We start from the raw sequence: 26,205 nt of genomic DNA, 5'->3' as shown, positions 1-26,205 counted from the left end.
GAACATAATTGTTCATACTTTTATTACGCTATTAAATTCACATGCTATTTTGCGAAGACAAGAATCAAGAACGACAACTACGAACACAATCAACTAATAGGTTTTCTTGAGTTGTAGACCTTTATCCCATTTAGAGTTGATGCACGTGCATACTTCGTTAGCATCGCTGTAACATCCATCTTGTCTGTTGTCAAATCCCTAAAGAGACAAATCAAAAAAGGCGTCAATAAAACTATGTTAAAACCGAGTATCATTTTAAATCAATAATATACCGGTTACTTTGGTAGACCAGTGTTTTATTTACATCGATCACACATACGTTCTCTTAAATGATACTGGTATACTTATTTTATAGGGAATACTATGAGCGTGTTTAAAGCTCATGATATAACATGATTGCAAGATATTTTACCTTTGGACGCTCATTATAATAGCTGAAATTACATACTAGTAAATCAATTCGGTAACAAGATTTCATTAGGTTTTCGTCGTCCACTGCATTTGAAATACATTAATGCAAAATATTTTTTCTTTGTTTATCAGGGGAAATGTTGCGATAGCATACCTACTACAACTCTGTACTCAACGCTTATATTTTTTTTCCATTAGTACAAGTTTTTAAAATATCGTCACACATGACGTCATTGTGAAATTATTAAGAAAACAGAAGATCATGAATTTGCATTTGTGTTTATTCCGTAGTACATTTTTGTCATAATAGCTGCAATTCACTGATTAATTCATTCTCAGCATTCTTTCTCAGCAGCGAGTTTTTACTATATTACCTTTTAACAGAAATAGTGGCAACCAAAATATGCCTTTTATACACGTACTTACTTAATGTATGGGGTAATTTCAGGCAAACTCCATTTTTCACGAATTCTGAATAAGTGGTTGAATCTGAAAAATATAAATAACTTACTTCTAAAGTGCGTACATATAATTTCAAAGCGAATTTCGGTAGCTTTTAATTTTCTCATACTAACAACAAGATTATGAAATGAAATACATATTTAAAAAATCAAAGTTAAGTTTGCAATATAGTCATTTATGTTTGCATAATCTTTGTGCCTTCAAGATTCCTGTGGAACATTTGGTCTTTTTTTTACAATATTCCAATGCCGATAAATCACAGCTGTCACATAAACCCATCAACGCCCCATTTATAACATGAAATAAGTTGTAATACACGTTACGAATTTTGAAGAGCATAACTATAACATTTTAAGCTTAGAAAATAAAATTCACAAATTTGTTTAAAAGGAATAATGCATTAGAGTTTCAATATCTGTTTATGCTGAAAAAAGTAGAACATGGTCTGACTAGTTTGTGGCTACAAACAGAACTAGAGCTTTGTCACTGAGGTGACGAATACCCCACCGCCGCATTGACACAGAATATTTTGCATGTTGTCTTCACAAAAAACAGCAGACACCATGCTCAATGTTTAAAACACACTAAGTGACCCCGTGACCTAGTTTTTGACCTGCCATGACCCATTTTAAAACTTGGCCTAGCCATCACATAGTTACAACTTCTGACCAAGTTTGATGAAGCTCGAATGAAAACTACTTGAAATAGACAGCGGACATCAAGTGACCCCGTGACCTAGTTTTTGATCCGGCATGACCCATATTCGAACTTGACCTTGACATCATTTAGATACAAAATCTGACCAAATTTGGTGAAGATCGGATGAAAACAACTTGAATTAGAGAGCGGACACTGAAAACGGACCGACCGACAGACACGCTCACTCCTATATACTCCCCTAAACTTCGTTTTGTGGGGGTATAAAAACCTCTATGGTGAAGCCAGTATGTATCAATAGGAATACAGTATACAAGGGATTTCCAATCTATGTACAAGAATTTGATTTTAACTTGAATACAAATGGGCCGTGCTCTGTGTAAAGGGGTTTAATGCATGTGCGTAGTGTCATCCCAGATAAGCCTGTGCAGTCCACACAAGCTAATCAGGGACAACACTTTCAGCTTTTATGATGTTTTCTGTATTAAGAAGGTCTCTTCTTAGCAAAAATTTAGTTTAAGCGGAAAGTGTAATTCCTGATTAGCCTGTGCGGACTGAGCGGACTGCACAGGCTTATCTGGGACAACACTTTACGCGCATGCATTAAACCACTTTATCACAGACATTGGCCCAAATGGTAAATGGTACTTTTCCGGTATCAGTGGTGAGGTGAACAAGTTGAGAACAACTTAAGTAGGAACACCAATACCTTTCTGAGATCTCTTCCGGCAGTGTGTCCACAGTCATATATGAGATGACCTCAGGGTTGCTATCACGGTCAATAAGGGCAATACCCTGCACAGAAAACATGTCAACATGATAGATTTTATTGTGTACTTGTATAAAACAAGCCAATAAAGATACTCCTTTTTTTTAAAGGAATACATTTCTTATGAAAGAATAAGACATTTTGTTTCACTCAAATCTCTTTTGTACATATGAAATGCATTTAATAAAGATCAAGTAAAAATTCATTCATTGCAAATGAAATTTAACATCAACGTTGATTTACTGGACCAGCTTCTAAGCACACATAAACTTTACAATGACTTATAACCAAATTATTATCATTTTACCAATATCAATGTGGTTTTGTTTATCATTTTACCAATTTCAATGTGGTTTTGCATGTATTTAGGTCAATTGACATGTAAAATAAATAATAAAGCAAAATTCTCTTTTATAAAAATATATCAGGTTTTTAGATTACAGATCATGTGGATGCTTTTAAGATCTTAGGAACAACTCATATCATGATGTTTATTTTAGTAAAAGAAGACAATTTTTACCACGTCTATAAAACCATTATTTCAGCCACATCATGCGAAAATGGGTCTGATCCCATATGTGGCCAGCACAGATCCAGACTAGCCTGTGCATTCCCTTAGTCTGGTTGAGGAGCTAGACTGTCCGCTTACTAGATCTGGAAACCTTGCGTGACTTCATAGCAGGCTGGGCCATTCCAGACTGGTCCAAAGTTATGCTGGCCGCATTTAGCATCAGACCCATATTTGCAGGACTAGGATCATTTGTCACCTGAATATTTTCAATATAATATTTCAAAAGGGCATGAGCCTCACGGAAACACAATCCTATGATACTCAATTGTATTATCCTATCTCAAGCAATCAATTGTAATCTCAATACATTTTAAAATGGCATAAATAACATAACGTCAAATAAGGTACATGTAACAGAAGGAAACTTTTAAAATTATTTAAGAAACACAATTAATACTTACATTAAAAAACTATGATGGGCAAAAACATTAATGTACATGCCATTTTTTTACTCCAATAATGAACTAGAGCTTTGTCACAGACGTGAGGAATACCCCCACCGCCGCATTGACACATAATTTTTTGCATGTCGTCTTCACAAAAAATAGCAGAAACCATGCTCAATTTTTAAAACACACAAAGTGACCCTTGACCTAGTTTTTGACCCAGAAAGGCCCATGTTCTAACTTGACCATAAGATCATCTCCATAAAACTTCTGACCAAGTTTTGTGAAGATCGGATGTAAACTTCTGTGAAACCATTATATATTGTCAGGCATTAATTTTTGTATATTTCGTCAGTCGACCTATTGACGAATTCAAGAACCTAACGAACAATTATGTCCCATATTTGAACAAATTAAGACTGAATTATACCAAAGGCATGAGGCACTAAAATCCAATGTAATCCACACATACATACTCCGTCTGTTACGTAATCAAGATAAATCCGGTTTTGACACAAAAGGGTGTAGATTACAGTGTACTTAACTGACACATGACATTGCTCTAAAACGCAAAAGCAGTACAGCTGTATCCACTGCGATGACTTCGTTTAGGTAGAATTGTAATGGTAAGCGCTAATTGTTAACAACTTTATTACCCATTGTGTGTATTGTGTTTTTCAGTGTTGTTTCAGAAGATAATACAGCCTCCACGCAACGGATTAGATCCGGATCAAAGACAATAAACAAAATTAAAAGATGGTGATGTATATACTTACCGCATACATTCTCCGCATTTATTGCAAATAAATACAGAACATTTTGATTTGTGTTTGGTTGTTTGCGTTTAACTACAATACAAGTGTAAAAATAGCTTGTGTTTCGTTTTATGGGCTATCGATCTTTTTAATCATTGACATCTTTTACAAGTTTTACGATACATGTTTCAAATAATTGTTACTTGTAGCAATTGAAAACTTAACAGGTAAAGAGAAATTAGCAATCATGACGATTAGTTCCATCCAAACGTAGGGAAATTGTTTTCAAAAATTCACTTTTATTTTTGCGCGATTTCCAGGAAATCCCTGGAATGCACGTGTTTCGAGTATGACGCAATAAAACATTGCTTTGTATCCTATTGCATTCAATCTAATTTAAACTCACTCGTCCATTGGTTGTTACAATTAAATCTGAACTTTGCGCTATGAAACCGCTGTCCCATAATGCACTGTTAATTTTAAACTTCCGAAAATTATTGTACTTTAAGTGATAAAATATTTACGATGCAAAACTCTTGAAACTTAATTGAAAACTGACCAAACACTAATTTTAACCAATAATCTTCACACATTCTTTAATTTGCGCCGATAAAGGTAAGATTGTTTATAGTTTGGCCATGATAATAAATGAATAGGAACAATTGGCAAATGGCTTCACTGTTTCAAACCCGGGTTTCAAACACTCGTTAACGGTTTTCAGTCCCACTAATCCGCTAATCATAATAATGATACACTAATGGGGGCAAATTACTGATCACCTGATAACAAAAGACTAGTATATTGACATGTGACAAACAGGCCCCACCTCCTGCAAGTGACTCTCAAGTGTCCTCCCTCTTTCCCCACTACGATATTTTGCAACAGCGATATATTTCGGACAAAAAAATCGTATATTGACTGAAGCATTTTTTTTACAGTCAGGAATTGGCGAATTTAAGTGCTGACGAAAACGTCATTTTTATAAAAAAGACGAAATTTCATGCTGGCGAAAATAAATGATTTCACAGTACTTAAATTAGAGAGCGGACACCATGCTGAATGTTAAAAAACGCACTAAGTGATCCCGTGACCTAGTTTTAGGCCCGGAATGGCCCATGTTCAGACTTGTCCTAGAGATCATTTAGATAAAACTTGTGACCCCGTGACCTTGTTTTTGACCTGGCATGACCCATATTCAAACATGCCCTAGACATGATCAAGATACAACTTTTGACCAATTTCGGTGAAGATTGGATAAAAACTACTTGCATTAGAGAGCGGACAACATGGTGAGGTTTAAAACACACTAAGTGACCCAGTGACCTAGTTTTTGACCCGGCATGGCCCATGTTCGAACTTGACCTACACATCATCTAGTTACAACTTCTGACCAAGTGTGGTGAAGATCCGATTTAAACTACTTGAAATAGAGAGCGGACACCATGCTCAATGTGTAAAACGTACTAAGTTACCCTGTGACCTAGTTTTTGATCTGGCATGGCCCATGTTCGAACTTGGCCTTCAGATTATCTAGATAAAACTTCTGACCAAGTTTGGTGAAGATCGGATGAAAACTACTTGAATAAGAGAGAGGACACCATGCTGAATGTTAAAAAACGCACTAAGTGACCCCGTGACCTAGTTTTTGACCCGGCAAGGCCCATGTTCGAACTTGGCCTTAAGATCATCTAGATACAACTTCTGACCAAGTTTGGTGAAGATCGGATGAAAACTACTTGAATTAGAGAGCGGAAAACATGCTTAATGTTTAAAACGCACTAAGTGACCCCGTGACCTAGTTTTTGAACCGGCAAGGTCCATGTTCGAACTTGGCCTAGACATAACGTAGATACAACTTCTGACCAAGTTTGGTGAAGATTGGATGAAAACTACTTGAATTACAGAGCGGACAACATGCTGAATGTTTAAAACGCACTGACCCCATGACCTAGTTTTTGACCCGGCAAGGCCCATGTTCAAAGTTGGCCTAGACATCATGTAGATACAACTTCTGACCAAGTTTGGTGAAGATCGGATGAAAACTACTTTAATTAGAAAGCGGACAACATGCTTAATGTTTAAAATGCACTAAATGACCCTGTGACCTAGTTTTTGACCCGGTAAGGCCCATGTTCGAACTTGGCCTAGACATCATGTAGATACAACTTCTGACCAAGTTTGGTGAAGATGGGATGAAAACTACTTTAATTAGAAAGCGGACAACATGCTGAATGTTTAAAACGCACTAAGTGACCCTGTGACCTAGTTTTTGACCTGGCAAGGCAGCAGACCCATGTTCGAACTTGGCCTAGACATCATGTAGATACAACTTCTGACCAAGTTTGGTGAAGATCGGATGAAAACTACTTGATTTGAGAGCGGACACTTAATACGGACCGACAGACACACCGACGGACCAACAGACAAGTTCACTTCTATATACCCCCCTAAACTTCGTTTGTGGGGGTATAACTATACATAGAGTATACCTCAAGCTGAGATACACTGGTTTTCATTCCATCTGGAACACTCTTTTCCCATGTAGAGAGGAACTGACTCAGATTAAACTACATAGATGGATAGAAAACAAAACACATGCAAACAAACTTAAAAAATGAATTTAAAAATATACACAAACAATATAATATATATTATTATGAACCAGGTTGAAGCCACATCTTTTTATTTATTTTGAACAGAAGCCTACATTTAAGTATAATTTAGTACATATAAAATGGCATAATTCATGCAATCCTTAAAAGGTTTAATTACAATTGTGTATCATGCACAAGTTTAACAGTTACAGTTAGAACATAGATACCTTTCTAGCATGTTTTAAGATCTGTTCAGCAAAGAACCTGCAAACTTTGTCTTCATTGAGCCTATAGTAATCAATATCTGCAAAAAGGTAAATAGACAATTAGTGTTCTCATATTTGTTTTATTTAACATTTAGAACCGTTAGACAGACATACTCAGCAGACAAGTTCAATAAAAAGACAGTTCAGTTTAACCCAGTTATGCCTAGCGCCTAGAAAAAAGGCCCTGGCAAACAGCGAAGACTCAGATGAGACGCCACATGATGCAGCGTCTCATCAGGGTCTGTGCTGTTTGCTTAAAGGAATTTCTGTAAGAAGTATTCTAAATATAGAAATAAACATACTAGACATCTTCAATTTTGGAAATAAATTGATCCAATTTAGAAGGATGGGAGAACCCACTAGGCATAAATGGGTTAATACATGTACAAGGCAGACCAAGAGACAGCTATAACACCCATTCATGGTTCAAACAGAAATCTCAAACCTAAATTCAAGCACTTTTTAAGGACTTTTCAAGGCCAAATTTTCATTTTCAAGGCCGAGAACCGTATGTTAGTTTCCTTTAACAAATGCATTTTAAAGCCAGGTTAACACAGTAAATATCATTTATTTGCTCAAACACATTAAACTTATTCCACAATAACTCTTACATATTATTTAAAGTTATACCATTGAAAGTTTTGAAATGTTCAGCTAGCCCAAAAACGGCCACATATGCTGTTTTGCGGTCTCCGCAAGAAAATTGTTTCGCTATGGTACTGTCATGGAAAATAACCTGAAATAACTTTGTAATGTATTTATTGGAATTAAAGGATTGATGTGTGCAAACGGTATGCACTACCCACAATACTTCCGCTTTCAACATATCATTTTTGTAACGAATTTGTCTATGGATGTCTGCGAGTTTGATACTGCTGCTGATGGTTGCGAGGTCCTGGAATTAGAATATCTTATATCTGCACACTCTCTGTAGCTGTGCCTTCCTGGTTCCACACAGATGGGCTGTTGCTGTTTATGTCTGTTTTAGATTTAACAGTTTAAACAATAATCCCTTCCTGTTTAAAAAAAAACACATTGCAGAAATCTTGTTTGCTTCTCAATTTCATGTTTTCTTTGTGGGTTTCCCCTTTCTCGTCGCTTTTCAAAGAGCTTTCCCCCATCCCCCAACATCAATGGTCTTCATACAGACCCGACAATGTGCTTTTCGAATGTCATTTGTTTTCTGTACCCAGGAATATTCAGTTAACCACCCTTGTTTGTAACGACGCTTCCCCATCGCTGCGTTTTCACTCACGAAAATTGATCACAGTGGAGAACCTTTGACGTAGTACACATAATCTGTGACGTATACACATAACGTTTCGTACTTAATAGTGTACGAAACATTTATTTCGTACTCAATTTTTTGCGCTAAGGAATTTATGATCAATTTTCGTAATATTTCCTTTAAGAACGATTTAAGTTTATAATTAAAGCGATGATAAAAGTAATTTTGAGCAGAAATACACATTTTCAAGGCTTTTTTTACATGAAATAAGCACTTTTCAAGCACTTTTTCAAGGCCAACCTTTGTTCAAGGGCTTTTTAAGCCTAGGACTCGTTTTCAAGCACTTTTCAAGCCCTGTGCGAACCCTGCCATTAATATTAATATACCTTAGAGGAGTGACCTTGATTTTAAGCAAAGGTGACTGTATCATGCCTTTTTCACATCTCCCAATGACCTTAACTGTGTGGCCAAGTCTGATGAAAATCCTTCAATGGGTAAAGGAAATGTGAACGGGCCACAAAATAACCCCCAAAACATTCAAACATTTTGACCTTCAAATCTCTTCCGCGACATAAGAAAGCATGACTGACTCCTGACTTTTGCACATCATCTCAATGACCAAATTGTTGTAATTTATAGCCAAATTTCATGAAACCTATTCAATTAGTAGAAAAGATATGAACTGGACCCTGAAATGGCGGCTCCAACTTTTGACTTTAAAGCATACCCTTGAACTTCATCAGGCATGACTGTCTAATGCCTTCTACACATTTTCGCCAAGTTTCAGGAAAATTCTTCAAATTGGATGGGAAATATTGAGCTGACTCCAAAATAGATGCTAAGAACCTTGACCTACAAGTATGATCTGTAACTTAGGCTGGCATGAAAATGATGATTGACTTGTGACTTCTGCTAATTGTCATTGACTTTTACAATTTAGCAGATATTCATGGAAATCCTCAGGCGTTTTCAGCCTTATATACCAGGTGCCTATTAAAAGCCCCTTCCCAATTGAAAATTTCTTTAAAATCATGAAGTTTTCCCAATAATCCTAAGTAACACCAGCTTTTTCATTTCCCAAAGCAGTAATTTTAGCGAGAATTCTTCCTAAAATGAGCAATTTCTTCCCAAAATCCATAGGCTAGGGCCTCTTCCCAATGAAGCGAGGAAAACCCCTGATCCTTCAAATTGTATAGGAGCAGACACATATATGGACTCGGAGGATCAAACCTTTTACTTTACAGTACGACCTTGACATTAAACCAGCATGGCTGAACTATGCCCTCTTCGAATCATCTCAGAAACTAATATTTTACTTAAGTTGTCCACCTTAATACTATGATCTACATTTAGTATATAGACGTTTATCAATAAAGATAGGAACCCAACACACATTTTAGAAGCCAGCAGGTTTTGGGATCATGCTTGTTTTTAACCTAGCATGATACACAGTCACGAAACAGAGTTTTATAAAAGAAAATGAACCAATGTCACCTATTTGCATATGTTTTTCATCATCGTCTTTGCCTGTTGCTGGTGTTATTTTGTCTGCAAAGTTCTTCAATACATGTTCTATCACAGTTCTGTTCAGAAAAAAAGAAAACAATTTCATGTCATTGCGTTGTTGTGATGAGTGTACTTCAATTCTTTATTTCGGCTTTTAAAAGTTGCAGTATTTATTTTACAGAAAAACAATATTTGAGAATACATACATGTATTTTTGAGCAGAAACAAAAGATTGACAGATAAAGAAATTAATTCAAACTGTTGTATCTATGAGACAATTGTTTGTTAGACTTTGAGATACAACATTTCCATGGTCAAGCCCTAAAATGTACAGAGTAAGACCCAGGCTCCAGCACCCATGAATCCTTTATCTCTTTCAGTGCTGGAACCGAATTTAGAAGGCCTTTGCAAACAGTTTGGATCCAGATGAGACGCCACAGAACGTGGCGTCTCATCTGGATCCAAACTGTTTGCTAATCTGATAGTATTCTTTGAAAAAAATCGAAGAAAATGCTAATTTTAGAAATTCAGCAGACGACATTTTAGCAGACGACAAATTTCCCAGCATGCAAAGAGTTATAGTTCTACTGTGCTGTACAAAAGGAGTTTTTCCATAACAAATGAGCAGCATTCTGTGAACATGGGGCTCAACATGTATGTATAATGTATTGTCCTAGATAAGCATGTGCAGTCAAGTCTGCACAGACTTAATCAGGAACGACACTTTCCGCCTTAACTAAATTTTTGCTAATAAGAGACTTTATTTAATCAACAAGAGCTGTGTTTGTGAAACATAATGCTCCCAACTGCGCATTGAAGCTACACAGCAGCTATTTTAGAAAGAAAAGACCTTTGATCTTTAAGGATGACCTTGATCTTTCACCACTCAAAATGTGCAGCTCAATGAGATACACATGGATGTCAAATATCAAGTTGCTATCTTCAATATTGCAAAAGTTATGACCAACCTTAAAGTTTTGGGACACACACACATACAATGACAGACAGGCCAAAAACAATATACCCCCAATCATTTGAATTGGGGGCATAAAAATATCAGGAAAGCGGAAAGTGTATAAGCCCCCTTTCTCCATAACCTTGGAAAGATGTCCTGTAGCACCGAGAGGCATTCCTGGATGGGTATGCCCTGGTCTAGCCAACTGTTTTCATCACAGAGCTGTAGAAGGTGGCTCATCACTTGCACCAGGAAGTCAAAATCAAGCACACGCCAGTAACCTGCACAAGAAATGGTACTTTTTGTACACTAATCAAACAAAGGACATGTATGGTGACAGCATAAGAGCCAATCTGTAAATTAGCAAAAAAGTATGATTTTTTGGAAAGCAATTGATGCTATATGTTTCTGCTATATATTATAGGCTTATTTTACCGAGCCCTGAACTTTCTTCAAAGCAACTTAGATTGTATTGCCTTCACCTACTGATAAGTGTTGGCAAGCTGCTATAGCATTGACTGCAATATGATAACTTGCAGTCTGGACAAGCTGTATTATGCTCATTTTTTACCTTTGACCTCAAGTGTGATCTTCACATTTCAGCTGTTTACAGTTTATAAGAGGGTGATTCCAGCTATTTTGAAATTTCCCTACAAATGATGGTTAACTTCAAAAGAAGCTCCGACAAATTCCCATGAAGCACACAAATAAAATAAATACACTTGGCCATAGTGACAGTTAAATTGACCATGTTGCAATCGGATTCTACAAACCAATGTGACACCTAAAAATATATATTGGAGCAGTTCAAGAACAAAGCAACATTTTGACTTTCCCAATTGATTGTGTTTTATTCAAAATAATTCATAATTTTATAAATAGCTTGCAATAAAATAACTGTAAAATACATTTTGAAAGACATCAATAAACCTTTAAAGTTAAACATTCTACCACACTAAGCATGCAATCTAAGAATTATTTCCAATCAAGTGTTCTTCCCATTTTTGAAATGATAAACTTTTATTTTTTAGCAGAAAAACAACAATATTTATTCAGACATAATTGACTAGACTTACCATCAATTACAATGGCTTGCATCTTCTCCAATGCTATCTTTATTTCTCTTTCACTTCCTTGTACAAGATTTAATAGCTCATTGAATGTGTACTGTAACACACAAACACAGCAATTGCGAGGGTTATGTAAAACAGGAATATGCTAAACAACTGAACTATGTTACATGATCAAAAAGATAGTCTTGGCAAACCAACGCTTTGTCACAAACATGATTAATTTTTCTCCTCTACGCTGTCATAGGCATAGTACCTTATGCTTAGTTCAAGGGCACATAATTCACTTCAAAGTGGATCACTGCATATGTGAATTGTGTCTTGCTTATCTATATTTTATGTTTATGATACAAGTTACAATTCAAATGGTGAAGAACTTTGCTCGACAAACTGTTTATGCAGACACACTGACAGACAGAAAACGAGTGAATTCAACACCATCACTTGTCTAACATTGTTGTGGTTTAACGTACATTTCTCAAATATTGCATGGAATTCTTTATTTGTAATTAAAACACAATTTAATAAATTATTATAGAACTTATTATAAAAAGATGCAAGCAAAACCAATATCATTTACCCAAATAATCACATATTTTCACTAAAAAAAATTAATGATCACAATTTTACATATTACTCTCGGAATAGTTTAATAATCTAACTTAATATACGATAAATTATGACCAATTACATAAATAACCATGATTAAAAAATTCTAAAAGTTAAATTAAGCGAATATTTATAAATAAGGTCATTTAACCTAACAAAATAACCAATCATAGCACACCTTTGTTCCCTGATGGTCTACATCGCCCTCAGCCGCCTGGCCAGCATACGGATTTTCTTCAAGCAGAGATCTTAACTTCTGAAGGCGTGGCTTCATCTTCCGCAGTTCATAAAATGTGTGCATTACTGAGTTGACCTATTTTGAAAGAATATGCGAATGACCTATTTGCAAAACCTCACTTAAGGTAGCGCACCCCTAATGGGCACATATCCAAATATAATCTAATTAATTATTTTCTTAATCAGCATCATTTCACTGAACTTCATGCAAATTTGTGGGTAGGCTTTCCATGCTTTAAAAAAAAAAACACCCCCACGCTCGGCTTTTGTCCATTTTATTTTCACATACACCCTTATTCCCTTTGTAAAACACCAGAGTAAAAGTACAAGTGTTGGCGCGTGGCCAATTCACTGAAACACTATCAATATGTTATAAAACAACATTTTTCATCACTTTGATAAACAAATTCTGATATAATATAGAATTATTTTTTTGTCAAAGTGATGAAAAATGTTGTTTTATGACATATTGATAGTGATTCAGTGAATTGACCACGCGCCCAACATCTGTGAGTAAAAGTCAGGTATTTGTGAAATATTATTTGGAATGAAAGACAATGAAGAATAGTGCTGCAACAATACGCCAAAAAGCGTATTGCGATATATTGTCAGTTCAAAAACACGTATTGCAATATATTGCTTACTTGTACCAGAATTATAACTCGCCAATTACCCGATAATCCCGTATATTCCAGTTTTAAAGCAAATTCTGGTAAATGTTTACTATAAAAATGCTCAAGAACACTAACATTCGCCAATTTTCTTAAATACCAAATACATTTTGGCATTTGTTACTATTTAAAGATGTGATGAAATAACTTCCAATCGGGCGTTTATTTTCCCACTGAACACGCGTAAATCGCCTGACATGATGTTCCCGTTTTATACAACACAAATACACCCACACTTTCCACGCGACGTTCTACATGTCTGTATAATTTTCGTGCGCTTTTTATTGAGAAAAAGAATAAAGCACTTTTTTTATTGTTGCTTTAGCATTATATTTCGGAAGAGTGTTTCTGGAATTCGGATTACAAATTTTATAATGCTCATTTCAGAATCGAACGAGACATTTAGTTGTGCGTAATTAATTCAACAATAATTCCTTTTAAAGCATAGAATAAATAGAATAACAACGCTACTCTGTATAATAGACTTTTTAGAATGCCATTTTTACGTAACAATTTATTTTTACAAAATACCGCTTTGTTTTGTTTACCTGGATATCATTATTTTGGATGGCTTTTCTGAACGAAATGTACATGCATGTTTGTAAAATTTTCGTACCGGTATGACGAAAATCGTATCGCAATACAATATGCGTATTGCGATATATACCGATATACCGGTATATTGTTGCAGCACTAATGAAGAATGTACACAGTCAGATTAGTGATGAACTTGTTGACTGTGATTGCAACATGATTTAGGGCTAGTGTATTGCTTTATTTCAACGACTTTTTAAAAGACTGTTATTCCAAAAGAAATAGGGCTGGACCAGCTTTCAAAATAGGTATAGGATTTTACTACATATCCAGATCATGGGTTCAATGCCCAACACAGCAAAATAAGATGTGTGTGGCGTGGTGGTATAATTATTTCTACTGGTCATATAATTATTGCTACGACTACCCCCCCCCCCCCCCTCCAACTCTAATTAAAGAAAGGATGTTGCTATCTGACACGTGTTCTAAGTTTTGGTAGAACAGCTTACTAACAAAAAGTGCAAGTAAGTTACCTGATTGCCTATATAGTTTATGATTAAAATATTGTTGAATATGGAAAAAAAATCCAAAACAAACTAAAGTTATAAGGAGTAAAAGCTTCAGGTGGCCTAAGGAGTAGTTCATTTATATTCAAATTACAAAACACTGAGAAATGACCAACCAATGTTTATTAAATAAACCCAATTACTAACCTGCTGGTACTGTATTGAGGGGAGTAATGTATCTGTCAGCTCACTGCCCAGGGTCATATCAGGCACTATCAGCAATGCGTTGGACACCTCTCCTAGCTTTACTTCGAAGGTTTCACTCTCTGTACACAGAACCGCACTGTCTTCTTTGTCTCCTCTGATAATGACTCTGTAGGATATGGATTAATAACATTGATGAATCAAGTAGAGGAAATCAATGATATAAAGCTTAAAAAAAATAAAAAATGTTACACTTATTGTTCTCTGAAATCTAATTGTTGAAATTTGCTAAATAAGCTCTAAACCAGCATCATTCATATAACAAATTATAGATTAAAAATAATTCTAGGTATTGTCATGATAAACATTCTGATAATGATTAAGTTTTATCAATATTAAGTCATAAATGTAGCATTAAAATGGCAAAAGGTTTGACTTGACGACCTAGTATTTGGTCACACATGGCTCGGATTGAAACTCGTCCCATAAATTGGCTAAATTGTAGAGAGATGAGTCCACTACAGTGGTAACACGCTAAAAGTTGATGACACACACAAGACACCCCAAGAAGATGAATACAAGACAAAGGGAGATCACAATACATCACCCGGAGCATTTTGATGCCAGTTCTTTAAATTTACAAACAATGCTGCAATCACCCGCTAATGATAACAATTTCTGGCAGTACTTGACATATAATATTTAAAGAGGTTTATTGATTTTGGCACTCTTTTTTGTATGACCACTGTGGCTACTTTCCAGTGACACAGTCAAGTCGAGAAGTATAAACACAAAGTGTATTTTACATCCCTAGGTTACAATTGCAAATGCTATCTGGCAAAACATTTGTACACATAATCCAACTTGTTACATACAGACAAAATTTCAAATGCAGATTTCAGGGTTAAAAGTAGACAAAATTCCTGATTTTGTTATTTGAAGAGAATTAATTACACTTCCACTTCATAAAATAGAAGATACTGCATTCAATCTAAATTCACATTCACTTGTTGATTGTTCTTAAAAACCAAAAACACAGTGTCGCAGACTCATGCACGCCCATCGCTTTTGAGGATTAATGCACATTCAATTGGAATGCCCCTATAAAAAATTTGACAACAATTTCATCAAATCTTTACATGCTTCAGAAAAAAAGAACGCGTTTGCTGATATGCAATTATTAAACATATTAATTGTACAATGACCAGAATTGCTTTTAAAAATGTAAGTTTCTTATAATACAGTGCTAACAGGGGTGTGATTGAGGCAAAGTCAGAGGGGAGGAAAATTCTGTCGACTGATTTTGACTACGCGAATGGCGCGCATAACACAATGACAAACTTGAAAACAGACATTAAAATAAATAACTTCTTAACTTCATAACAATATTTCTTTATAAAAACCTGTTAAACTTCACATTTAATATACTGAGGATGCAAAGTAAACAGTTAAGTATTTATTGTGAACAATAGCAGCAGTTTTCAATGTATTGAATGACATTTAATGGACTAAATATAAACAAACACACTTGAGTGTTCTTCTTGTGTAAATGATGTGTTAACTGAGTTAAATTAATATATTTAATTTGTTTACCTTTCAATATCTTGCATTTCACATCTTCACTCAGTTCAACGCTATTTCAGTTAACTGAACAGCGTGACAAACATAATAAATCAGAATATGCATATGAATCTGATTATACACAGACCCACAGACATAGAAATCAAATCATGTTTGTCTATTTCCATGTTCGAACGATACTCTTCTAAATTGTTTTACTTCGCGAGTAGAGAAAACTCCAATTTGCAAACACTGGTTTCCGTGACACAAATTCAGTTGGCACATTCCTTAACAAAATATGTGTTGCTTGTATCTAAAACGTAATCTCTTATTTTACAAACACATTTCATTATTCCTATCAGACTAGGTGATGTCAGTCGTTTATTCGATTGCTATTTGTCATTTCAATAATCTTAATGTTCTCTTCACAACGGCGCCATTTGCAAACAAATAAGCTGAGCGCATTTTAAGAAAACGATTTTAATTGGAAGATTGGGAAACGACAGCCAATTATATCGCTCGTTTTAAAAATGCTTAGGCAGAATCTAACAGCGTAAAATGCGGAGAGATTTCGCAGGCCGCGGATATTTCGGGCCGCTTATGAAATACGTCAGCGGAATCGGTGGTAGCCCCTCTCCCCCACAATTTTTAAAACGAATTTACGCGAATCTCAGAAGTGACCTCCGGGACAACCCGATCCGCGGAAATCCGCGGAAAAATCACACCCCTGGCTAAAATGTGATAAAATATTGTTTTAGAGGTCCCAAGGTAAAATGTAACCATTTTAACATTTTTTACAATGTTCCCATTTTGACCTGAAAATTGTTGCATTCTGCAAAATCAATATTGCAAGTCTTAAGTTCTACCTTTCCATCTAAGTTGTCAGACATTGATAGTCCAGTGATTTTTTGCAACATTTGGAAAAGAACCAATTGGGAAAAATTAGGGCAAAAAACCCTGAAATTGGGAAAGTTTGCGCTGTGGATTATCTTCATATTGGGAATTATGGGTATTTTGAATTGCTTGGTATTAATTGCCTAACAGCAAAGGGGAATTTTAAAATGTTCCCTCTATTACTTCCCTCTTCTTTATAGAAATAACCTTCTACGGGTACTTTATAACGAAGGAAAAAAATTACTGTGGTCAAACCATCAATAAAGAAACTGGATTCAATGGCATTGCGAAAAAAGTACTTTTTGCTTTATGAAAATATTAGCCAATAAAGGCAATATTATCTGCCAAATAAAAAAGCACCAAATGTACAACTTCAAGTGACATTCTAGTCATGGTTACCTCTCTCCATTTTCCAGGGCAGTAAGGACCGCAGTATCCAGTTCAAGAAGCTTGATTCCCTCGCTATCAAGCTGCTCAGAGAAGTAGATACTCTGGGTGACTGACTTAATCTCATCACGACCAAGCTTCGCAAACTCTAACACAGAGTCGATCTCGTCGAGAGTCCTGAAATTTTGCAAAGAATATCTAAAACTTGGTAACAAACTGATAGTCAAATGTTCATGCACAACTTGGTAACAGACATGGCCACCATGCTAATATGAAATAATTGGATTCACAATTGTTACAAACTTTGATACTGCAATAATACAGTAATTGCTAAGTTTAAAGGCACTAACCTCAGGAACAAGTTGATCAATGGCCATGACAAGAGACTTACATATAATTAGTTTATACACTCAGTGATTTTTTTGCTATAAATTTCCAAGAGTGGTTTCTCGAGAACGTATCGGAAAGAAATACACATCCAATATTTCAAAGCCAGATTTTGATTTGAAGATTGAAAATAACAGCCTTTTTTGTTCAAATATTGATAAAATAAACGTTATCAAAGCGAAAGCTGAAGTTTTGAATTGATGATTCAATCTATCTTATGGAGGTTCGGAAGAAAGTCGGTGTATTACAATTTTTTTACTAGACACAAGATCTATCTTGGGGGGGGGGGGGGGGGGGAGGGAGTCTGAAGATCATAATCTATAGAGTATTTTTTAAATTTGGAATAATCTGCTTTTTCCATTACAAAAACTTCACATTTTTTATGAACCATTGAAGTGTTTGAAACTTTGGATTAATATCATTATTATGCGAGCACACCACATCATGTAAGATGTTTTGATTTGTGCAGTGAAAGACTGGTCAGCAAGTATTTGTCGGATAAAATATAGGGTTTGTTTAATAACTTTCTTAATAATACGATATCTTAATGAAAAATGTACTGATACATCCTGGGTTCATCATTTACAAGCGAATGCAAACAAAACATTTTGTGATGTGCGCATGCGTATGTTCTACGGCCGTATTTGAGGTCATTAAAGGAAGGTAATTTTCCACTGAACTGACGTATTGACAGGACATTTATGTAAGTTGAGTAATTGGAAACAAACTCAAGTTACAATGAAACTTTTCTAAACATTAACATTTAAATAAAGTATATACACTAATTAATATGATGGTGCAATATGTTGTCTTCTGCGAGTGTAATTAGAGTTCAGTCCTTCCCTTTGCGGAATGTACTCATATAGTGATGACATTTCGCTTTGACAACGCTGCAAAAATCTTCGGATACTTTCAAAATAAAAAAATGCAACCAATAAAAAAGCATTTTACATTATTGGAGTATTCATAAATAATTCAGTACAAAGTCTACTTTAAGCCTTGAAACTTTTGTTTAAATAGCTTTTCATTATGGAATTCCATGATAATTTTATTACCAGAAACAAGGTCCTGTAGTGTTATAAAAGAATCATTTCCGGACCAAACTATTATCGGAAAAATCCGAGGACCGACAGTTTTTCTGAAAGACTGAGAGTTATAATTTGTTTTCTGATATCAGTGCAAACAACGGACAATAAATAAACATGTTTATTTATAGATCTTTGATCAAACAATATTATCAAAGGAGAAAATCGAAACATTGTATGATTGAATTTATAATATGAAATGAGATTTGTTCCTTTTTCTTTGAAATGTTTACGAGGTACATTTTGCAAGCAATTCAGATAACGGTTTACAACAAAAAGTGTCAATTTAAACATACAAAAGCAATAATTTAAATAATGTATGAGTGGTGATCACATCAGTGTCTGGTTAAGTAAAAGGTTGTCAGTAAAATAATTGAGAACTGCTCTATTGTAGTAGACAAAGAAAAATTGCAAGCACACAGGTTGTTTTTTTTAGGAGATATCTTTTGCACATGAACATGCTATTAACATCCCTCGCACGGATGTCACATTTCATTGTGACAAATTTGTAAACAATCCCATTAAATACTATAATACTTGCCTTTGAACAAATTGATGCCATCAACTTCACGAAAACAAGCGTTTGTAAGTATGTGACAAAGAAAATTGTGTGTAACGTTTCAATACACGAAATAATTATAACGTCCAGTAAAAACTGCTGATCGACAAATACTCGCTAATCAGTAGGCTTCCTTAAAATTCCCCAAAAGTGCCTGTCAACCCGACAGGCTGATGGAAAAGATAGCCTGTCCGGACAAAAATTCGGCTGACTGAACAACGCGAGTTTATAACTGAAGAATTAAGTGAAGTTTAACTCATATTTTTTAATAAAAATCAAAATGATACCCACAAAACCTGTTTTTATTTTTGCACATTTAACATAATGATTACAGCAATTAAAGTATAATTAAAGTCTAAATTAAATGCTTTGTTCTTTTTTGCACTTGCCTGGGCGGACAACTAGATTTTAAAGTAACAACCGTTAATGTTTAGCCCTGCAAGACCATCATCAGAATCACAATCAGAGTATTTGTCACACAGTTTTGCAATGTCATTGTTCATGGTAAAATGAGGCTGCTGCATGGTTGCATTCTCAGGCATAGATCGACAATACTTGATTCCGATTCACTATCTGATTATCTGATGACCACAGATGCTGACCCCCCCCTCCCCCTGAGCTTACCCCAGGGGTTCCAGATTGTTAAATGTACACCTATTGTGTATGGTTTGACTTTTCAACAACAAATATTGACATAAATCCATAGTTTGAAAAAATAACCCTCGTATAGGTATTATATATACACAAGGTATGAAACGCACTATATGCCTATTGCTGAAAGATTGTGGAACACTGGACGTGACTTTTTTCATCGAAAACACACATGTTCCCATGCAGTTGCTGACAAAATGCAACTGGATTCGTTAAAAGACAGTTAAAGCAACGTGATTACACAACTAACCGATCTCCTGCTCGGCTAATAACTTTAATATTCAATTAAATTTGACTTTCTCGCTATATGTCACTCGGTGTTTCATCTACACATGTACACCATTTTAATTTTATAACGCATCATCTGGTTGGTTGTTCTCATTGTGTTGGCCAATGATATGGCGTTTTAGAACCGAGCATTCGATCGACAAAATATGACAACAAAACACAGATGCCGCCTGGATCCTGGACAGTAGACTAGAGATTAGTTGCAATAATTCAACTATCAGATTTATAACCCAATGGGTTGCTGTTAGTTGCAATGCGCTCTCTCTTGGCCATGGGTGCAAAATTTTATCAACAATGCAAGGGTTAAGGAACACTGAAACTGCAAGAACTTATACAAGTTTACCTATCTGAACCACAAACTCATCCAAATGGTACCATTAAGACAAGAAATAATTGATTTTATTGACTTAGTTTTGTTTTGTACGCTGTATCCGCCATATTGGAAAATTTACCCAATATTGGTTAGGCCCCAGTACACCAATATTTTGCACGTCGGGTTATGTGCTCCAGCCTATAAAGTCGATAACGATGTGGTATTGGATACAGAATACACTGTTTCAAATTTAAACATAAACATGTCAGCGAGAAAAGTGTGTTGAAACATCGTCGTGTTTTTATAGGGTGCATGCAAAGGATGACATCCGTAGGTTGCCATTCATGTAAATTTAACATGTTTATGAAGTTTATTCATTATTTTCCTCAATTTGTCTCGAACGACGTCTGTTTAGTGAAGCGCACGGATTCGCTGCGCTGAACTGCACCCATGTTTATGAAGGGGTGCATATGGACTGCCAGAGCCGCCATAGCAAAAATTATCAAAGGCTCTGGGAGACCGTTTATATGGACTAACTAGAGATGGAATATGCTGTAACCGGTTGCAACTCACAGCAACCCGGAGGGTCAATAGCTGAGAGTTGAATTATTGCAACTAACAAAATACACATTCACAAGATCAATAATTAACTACTTATAGGAATAAAACCATAAATGAAAAAGGAGCCATGATTCATCAAAAACACACAAACAAGTCACCAAACATGATTTAATATACACTTCTTTTCCAAAGAAATAGACATGATTCACTTTGAATCACAAGCTTCATTTTATTTAAACACGAGCTTATATATATTCTACAACAGCACATATGAATCACGTTTTGGATATAATGACGAAATCTATAACACCACATTGATGAATTTTGACAGTTTAATTAACGTCAGGCTTGATGTTGATTTTGATACGAAATCACATGCTTAAACATGAGAAAAAGGAACTGACAGTGGTAAGTAAAAATGCAAGATAACACAACTGGCTAAAAGCTCCTGTAAAAAATCATAGTTTTTCAATAACCTAATATCACAGAATAAATTAACAAACGTTACCGTTTGTTTACTATTTCCATTTCCCGCGCTTCTGTTAAACAGGTCTATTATGCGGATAAGGTGATTACAGTAAGTATCATTTGCGGCTATATCAATTTGAATCTGAGGGTTATCTCCCAAACTGTCAAATAATAATAATGTCTTTGAATATTTTAGCTTTTTAAAAAATACATTACTTAATGGGTGTTAACAAGAATATCTCTCATTGTAATGATTGAGGAGTTTTATTCCCATTTATTTAGGAACAAATGGTGTGGATTGAAACATGTGCACAAGCCTTTTCATGCAATAAAAAGCAAGTACTATCCTAAATCTCGGTAAAAAACGGGGAATAAACACGTTACTTTCACACGATGTCATCTTTTTAAAATATAAATCTTTGACATATTTCCTTAAAGGAACACGTGCACACGTTTTGTTTATTTTCTCTGATATATATGAAATCGTAATTTTATTTTTGGAATTAGTGACGAAGTTGGAAGAGTGTCATTTTTTCGATAAATGTAGGGGAATATAATTGTTAGTGCCGGTAGATTGGCTAACGTTTTGACAGTAGTTAAAACCAAATATATATAAATAAAACACTATTTTGGCAGCGCAATTCTGATTCAGAAAAGGCCGCTTCACGGAGGACGGTGTTGATATATTTATGTAGATAGTTCAGAAATATCTACGTGCCGGTATGTTGTTTATGTGGATATGATGGCTGTATACGATTGCCTTATTATTATGCTAAAATAGTAATGTGTTAAGCAATTTATATTGACCATGTTTGGCAAATTATGCCTTGTACGTCGTGTCTTTGAACTAAACTGGATTTAACTTTATGGGTCTATTTGATCACATGCTATCCTTTATTTGAATAATTTTTATCTGAAATCTGTGAACACCCAAGTCGGATAATTTAGATTGGGATATTCACGTTTTAGTTACGTCTTTCATAGCATACTGATGGCAGACAATATTATATAAAGCATAAAGAAAAAGACATTGAACAAATCCATTCGACATTTGTAAAATGACTATGCATACAATCATCAACTAACCTAATGGGTCTGTATGCATGGCGAACTTGCAACAATACCGCTGTATGAACACCGAGAAATGTAATGTTTCAATACTGGAAAAAGTATTCGTTTAAAGAGAAATAACATAATAAAAAAGATTTATGCTAAAAACGGACGCAGAAAATTGAGTCAACTTCAATAAAAAAATAACTGGGCCTCACACATCAAAGAAATATTGGAACAAATGCTCCTTGCAAAGTTAAGGATAAACCATGGCACTGCTAGACCATCCCTAGAAACCATAACATTCAGGATACTAGATCAATTCAATTCAAACAGAACTGTCAAAGTAATATTAATCAATCTGAAAGGCTTAACATGTAAAGGCTTAACATTAAAACGTAGTTTTGAATCGAACCATACCTACAAAATACAAAGTAAATATAAAATAGCAACACGTAGATTTAGATTATTTTCACACAAACTGGAAATTGAACAAAAGCGTTATTCTTATATAAATAGAAAAGACAAAACATTGAAAAGTTGTGTTTCACATCTCGTGGGACACGAATATCATTTTATTCTAATGCGTCCATTCTATTCTCAACTAAGAAGAAATAACTTTAAACCGTTCTATTGAAGATGGCCAACGATACGACAATTTATATATATATATATATATATATATATATATATATATATATATATATATATATATATATATATATATATATATATATATCACGCAAACAATTTTAGGGGAGAACATATACGTGATAAATCGATCAATGAAATCACTCATTACAAACTCTCGAAAAAGAATTCATAGACCAACTATTATATCGACCGTGTTGTTGTTCTTGTATAAATCTTGTATATGTGCATACTTTTGTCGGTCTAAAATCTAATTTTTACTCTTACTTTGTTTACATTGTTAACATGTTAGAATAATATCCACATTAAAGTTTTTACATTAATCATTTATAAATAAACACTGCCATTTACATATTTCAGACTAATACTCAATTTCATTACCATTAATAGTTTGTTTCCTACTTTATCAAAAAAAAACAACAGAAGTATTTTTATATTCAGTAGTGTAGGCTATAAGCTTAATTGTATCATTTATTGCTGAAATTAATGGTGTTGTTGTTGCTTAATGAACAATGATAGGAATTAAAATGATATATGAAGCCACTTAAAGTCGGGATCTTGTGCACGGATTTGACAGAGCTGAAAATAAATGCTAATCGTGAATATAATCCGGTGCACACGCTTGATATCATAAACGTTTGTCGTGAATATTTAATTGCAGCTAATTAAAGATTCATTTTGATGATTGGGGCAATTTAAGCTCTCTATTTTAGCTACATTTCGATTATTTATTTCGATCACAACATTTTAATCACAACATAACTTTCATATCGACGAAAATGCATGCTCATCTCATTAAATTCTGAACCAGAGTAAATTAAAAAACTTTGCTATAGAATTTAAATACTAATTGAAACGAATGGAAACATCACAGATTCTACACACACATAAAATAAGTCTTGGGACGGACAATTATATTCCAGATAGAGGAACGTTTTGAAGTATAAATACAACGTTGAAAGATTAGCCGCAGCTTAACTAAGAAACCGACATCTGTATTATTGTTAAAATTTAGGCAATGTGAATACATACAGAAACATACAATTTACAACGTGTTTATTGTCATACATCACTGTCTGATTAATTGAACCAAACTTTCTATGGATATAAAATGAATGGCAATAACTGGTCAACATAAAACAGTGTGTTTTTCCACATTGTATTCGATGCTTCAAATCTCAATATTGCCACATACGTTAGTCTTGTCGTTAGCTCCCGAGAGGCGAACAAAAGATACGCCTCGTATACTCCGCCAAAAGATTGAATTTTGGAAACGCAAAACTTATCAGAATACTGAATTGATGAACAATATAATTTGTTTCAGTCTTGTTGTTCTGATGATGAAACATTTGTGGAGTTATCTGTAACCTAACATTTATTGGAACTAACTAAGGCCCAAAACCAATGTACGAAGCATCCAATTATACCTGTTCAGTATTATTTTTATCTGCTAACTACTATGATACTTCATTTTAACATTTCATTCCTCTTCCTTCAAATAATTAAATAAAATACCTGTGAAGATACGATGTTTACAATGACAATTTCCTTTTGTTTAGTATAATTTTATTTAATAACTGGTTTTCGGACAAACACCGACGTGTCATTGCATAAAATCAAAGCCATTTAGTTGAACACAAAGCTATACAAAATATTGGTTTTATTGGTTAGATGCTTTTGCCAAAACACGGTTACGTGAAGATGATGAATATGTTTTAAATGGTATTAATCTTTCATTTAAAACTGCACATGTGTCGAGCTTTTGACTGACTTAAAAATACATTGTCAGTTGTGAAATTCTTCTTCATCGTCCTCTCAATCGCAGTAACACTTCAGAGTCCGAAGACTCATATGGCATGATTGGTTTTCTGTTTTGTTCCCTAGTCTAACACACGCTGCTGATATTCCTATATTGACAGTCTCTGTTGCAATCTCATCCCCGTTGTCCAACATACACTGCAGATATCCCTCTCTTGACTGCCTCTCTTACTGCCCAATCTCCTACCCCTCACCAACATACACTAACGATATCCCTTTCTTTGTTCCATCTGTTACTGCCCCATCTACCCCTGTCCAACATTCGCTGCAGATACCCCTCCCTTGGCCGACTCCGTTGTTGCCTCATCTCGTCCCCCTGTCCAACATACGTTGCAGATATCCCTCTCTTGACCGCCTCTCTTGTTGCCCAATCTCCTCCCCTGTCCAACACACGCTGCAGATATCCCTATCTTGACCGCATCTGTTGCTGCCCCAGCTCCCTCTTTTCCAACATTCGCTGCAGATAACCCTCTCTTGACGACTCCGTTGCTGCCTCCTCTCGTCCCCATGTCCAACATACGCTGCAGATACCCCTCTCGTGACTGCCCCTGTTGCTGCCCCATCTCCTCCTGTCCAACATTCGCTGCAGATACCCCACTCTTGACCGCCTCTGTTTCTGCCCCATCTCGTCCTCCTGTCCAACATACGCTGCAGATATTCCTTTCTTGACCGCCTCTGATGCTGACCTATCTCCCCCCCCCCCCTGGCCAACATCCGCTGCGCATATCTCTCTCTTGACCGCCACTGTTGCTTACCCATCAACTCCCCATCTCCAGCATAATCTGCAGATACCACTCTCTTGACCGCTTCTGTTGCTGCCCCATCTCCTGCCTCAGTCCAACATACGTTGCTGATTTCCCCCTTTCTTGACCGCTTCTGTTGCCCCTGTCCAACATACGCTGAAGATATACCTTTCTTGACCGCCTCTGTTGCTGCCCCAGTTTCTTCCCGCTGTCCAACATACGCTGCAGATACCCCTCTCTTGACAGCCTGTTTTGCTTCCCAATCTTCCCCCCTGTCCAACATACGCTGCAGAAATGCCTCTCTTGACAGCCTCTGTTGCTTCCCCATAACCCCCAGTTAAACATACGCTGCAGATACCCCTCTCTTTACCGCTTCTCTTGCTGCCCCATCTCCTCCCC

The 26,205-nt window shown here is 35.5% G+C and overlaps 1 protein-coding gene across 3 annotated transcripts; it reads right to left on the bottom strand.

Annotated features, from left to right (window-relative positions):
- Positions 1-5: 5 nt before the first annotated feature.
- On the bottom strand, positions 6-21,644 carry LOC127862364 (sister chromatid cohesion protein DCC1-like). Of its 3 annotated transcripts, XR_008040572.1 has the most exons (13): positions 21,585-21,644; positions 17,245-17,409; positions 14,395-14,560; positions 12,418-12,552; positions 11,637-11,727; positions 10,703-10,841; positions 9,594-9,682; positions 6,833-6,909; positions 6,501-6,578; positions 2,949-3,066; positions 2,240-2,325; positions 838-900; positions 113-198 (listed from the first exon to the last, which is right to left on the bottom strand). XR_008040572.1 is itself a non-coding variant. In XM_052401451.1 (12 exons), exons 1-12 carry the CDS (start codon positions 21,602-21,604, stop codon positions 90-92), a joined length of 1,218 nt encoding a protein of 405 aa, XP_052257411.1. In that variant the 5' UTR covers positions 21,605-21,644; the 3' UTR covers positions 6-89. The 3 variants fall into 3 exon arrangements, 1 of the variants encoding a protein (XP_052257411.1); XM_052401451.1 differs by lacking the exon at positions 2,949-3,066 and having other exon boundaries at positions 6-198; XR_008040573.1 differs by lacking the exon at positions 113-198 and having other exon boundaries at positions 2,820-3,066.
- Between the last annotated feature and the right edge of the window lie 4,561 nt (positions 21,645-26,205).

Source organism: Dreissena polymorpha, chromosome 16 (genome assembly GCF_020536995.1).
Source record: "Dreissena polymorpha isolate Duluth1 chromosome 16, UMN_Dpol_1.0, whole genome shotgun sequence".
Lineage (NCBI taxonomy): Eukaryota > Metazoa > Mollusca > Bivalvia > Myida > Dreissenidae > Dreissena > Dreissena polymorpha.
This window is presented reverse-complemented; position numbering and strand designations above follow the sequence as displayed.

Coding starts and splice junctions, on each gene's coding strand:
- LOC127862364 (XM_052401451.1), bottom strand. CDS start 21,604: ATGGAAATAGTAAACAAACG. Junction 17,410..21,584: donor ATGGAAATAGTAAACAAACG/GTAACGTTTGTT, acceptor GCAAAATTTCAG/GACTCTCGACGAGATCGACT. Junction 11,728..12,417: donor TAGACCATCAGGGAACAAAG/GTGTGCTATGAT, acceptor TGTGTGTTACAG/TACACATTCAATGAGCTATT.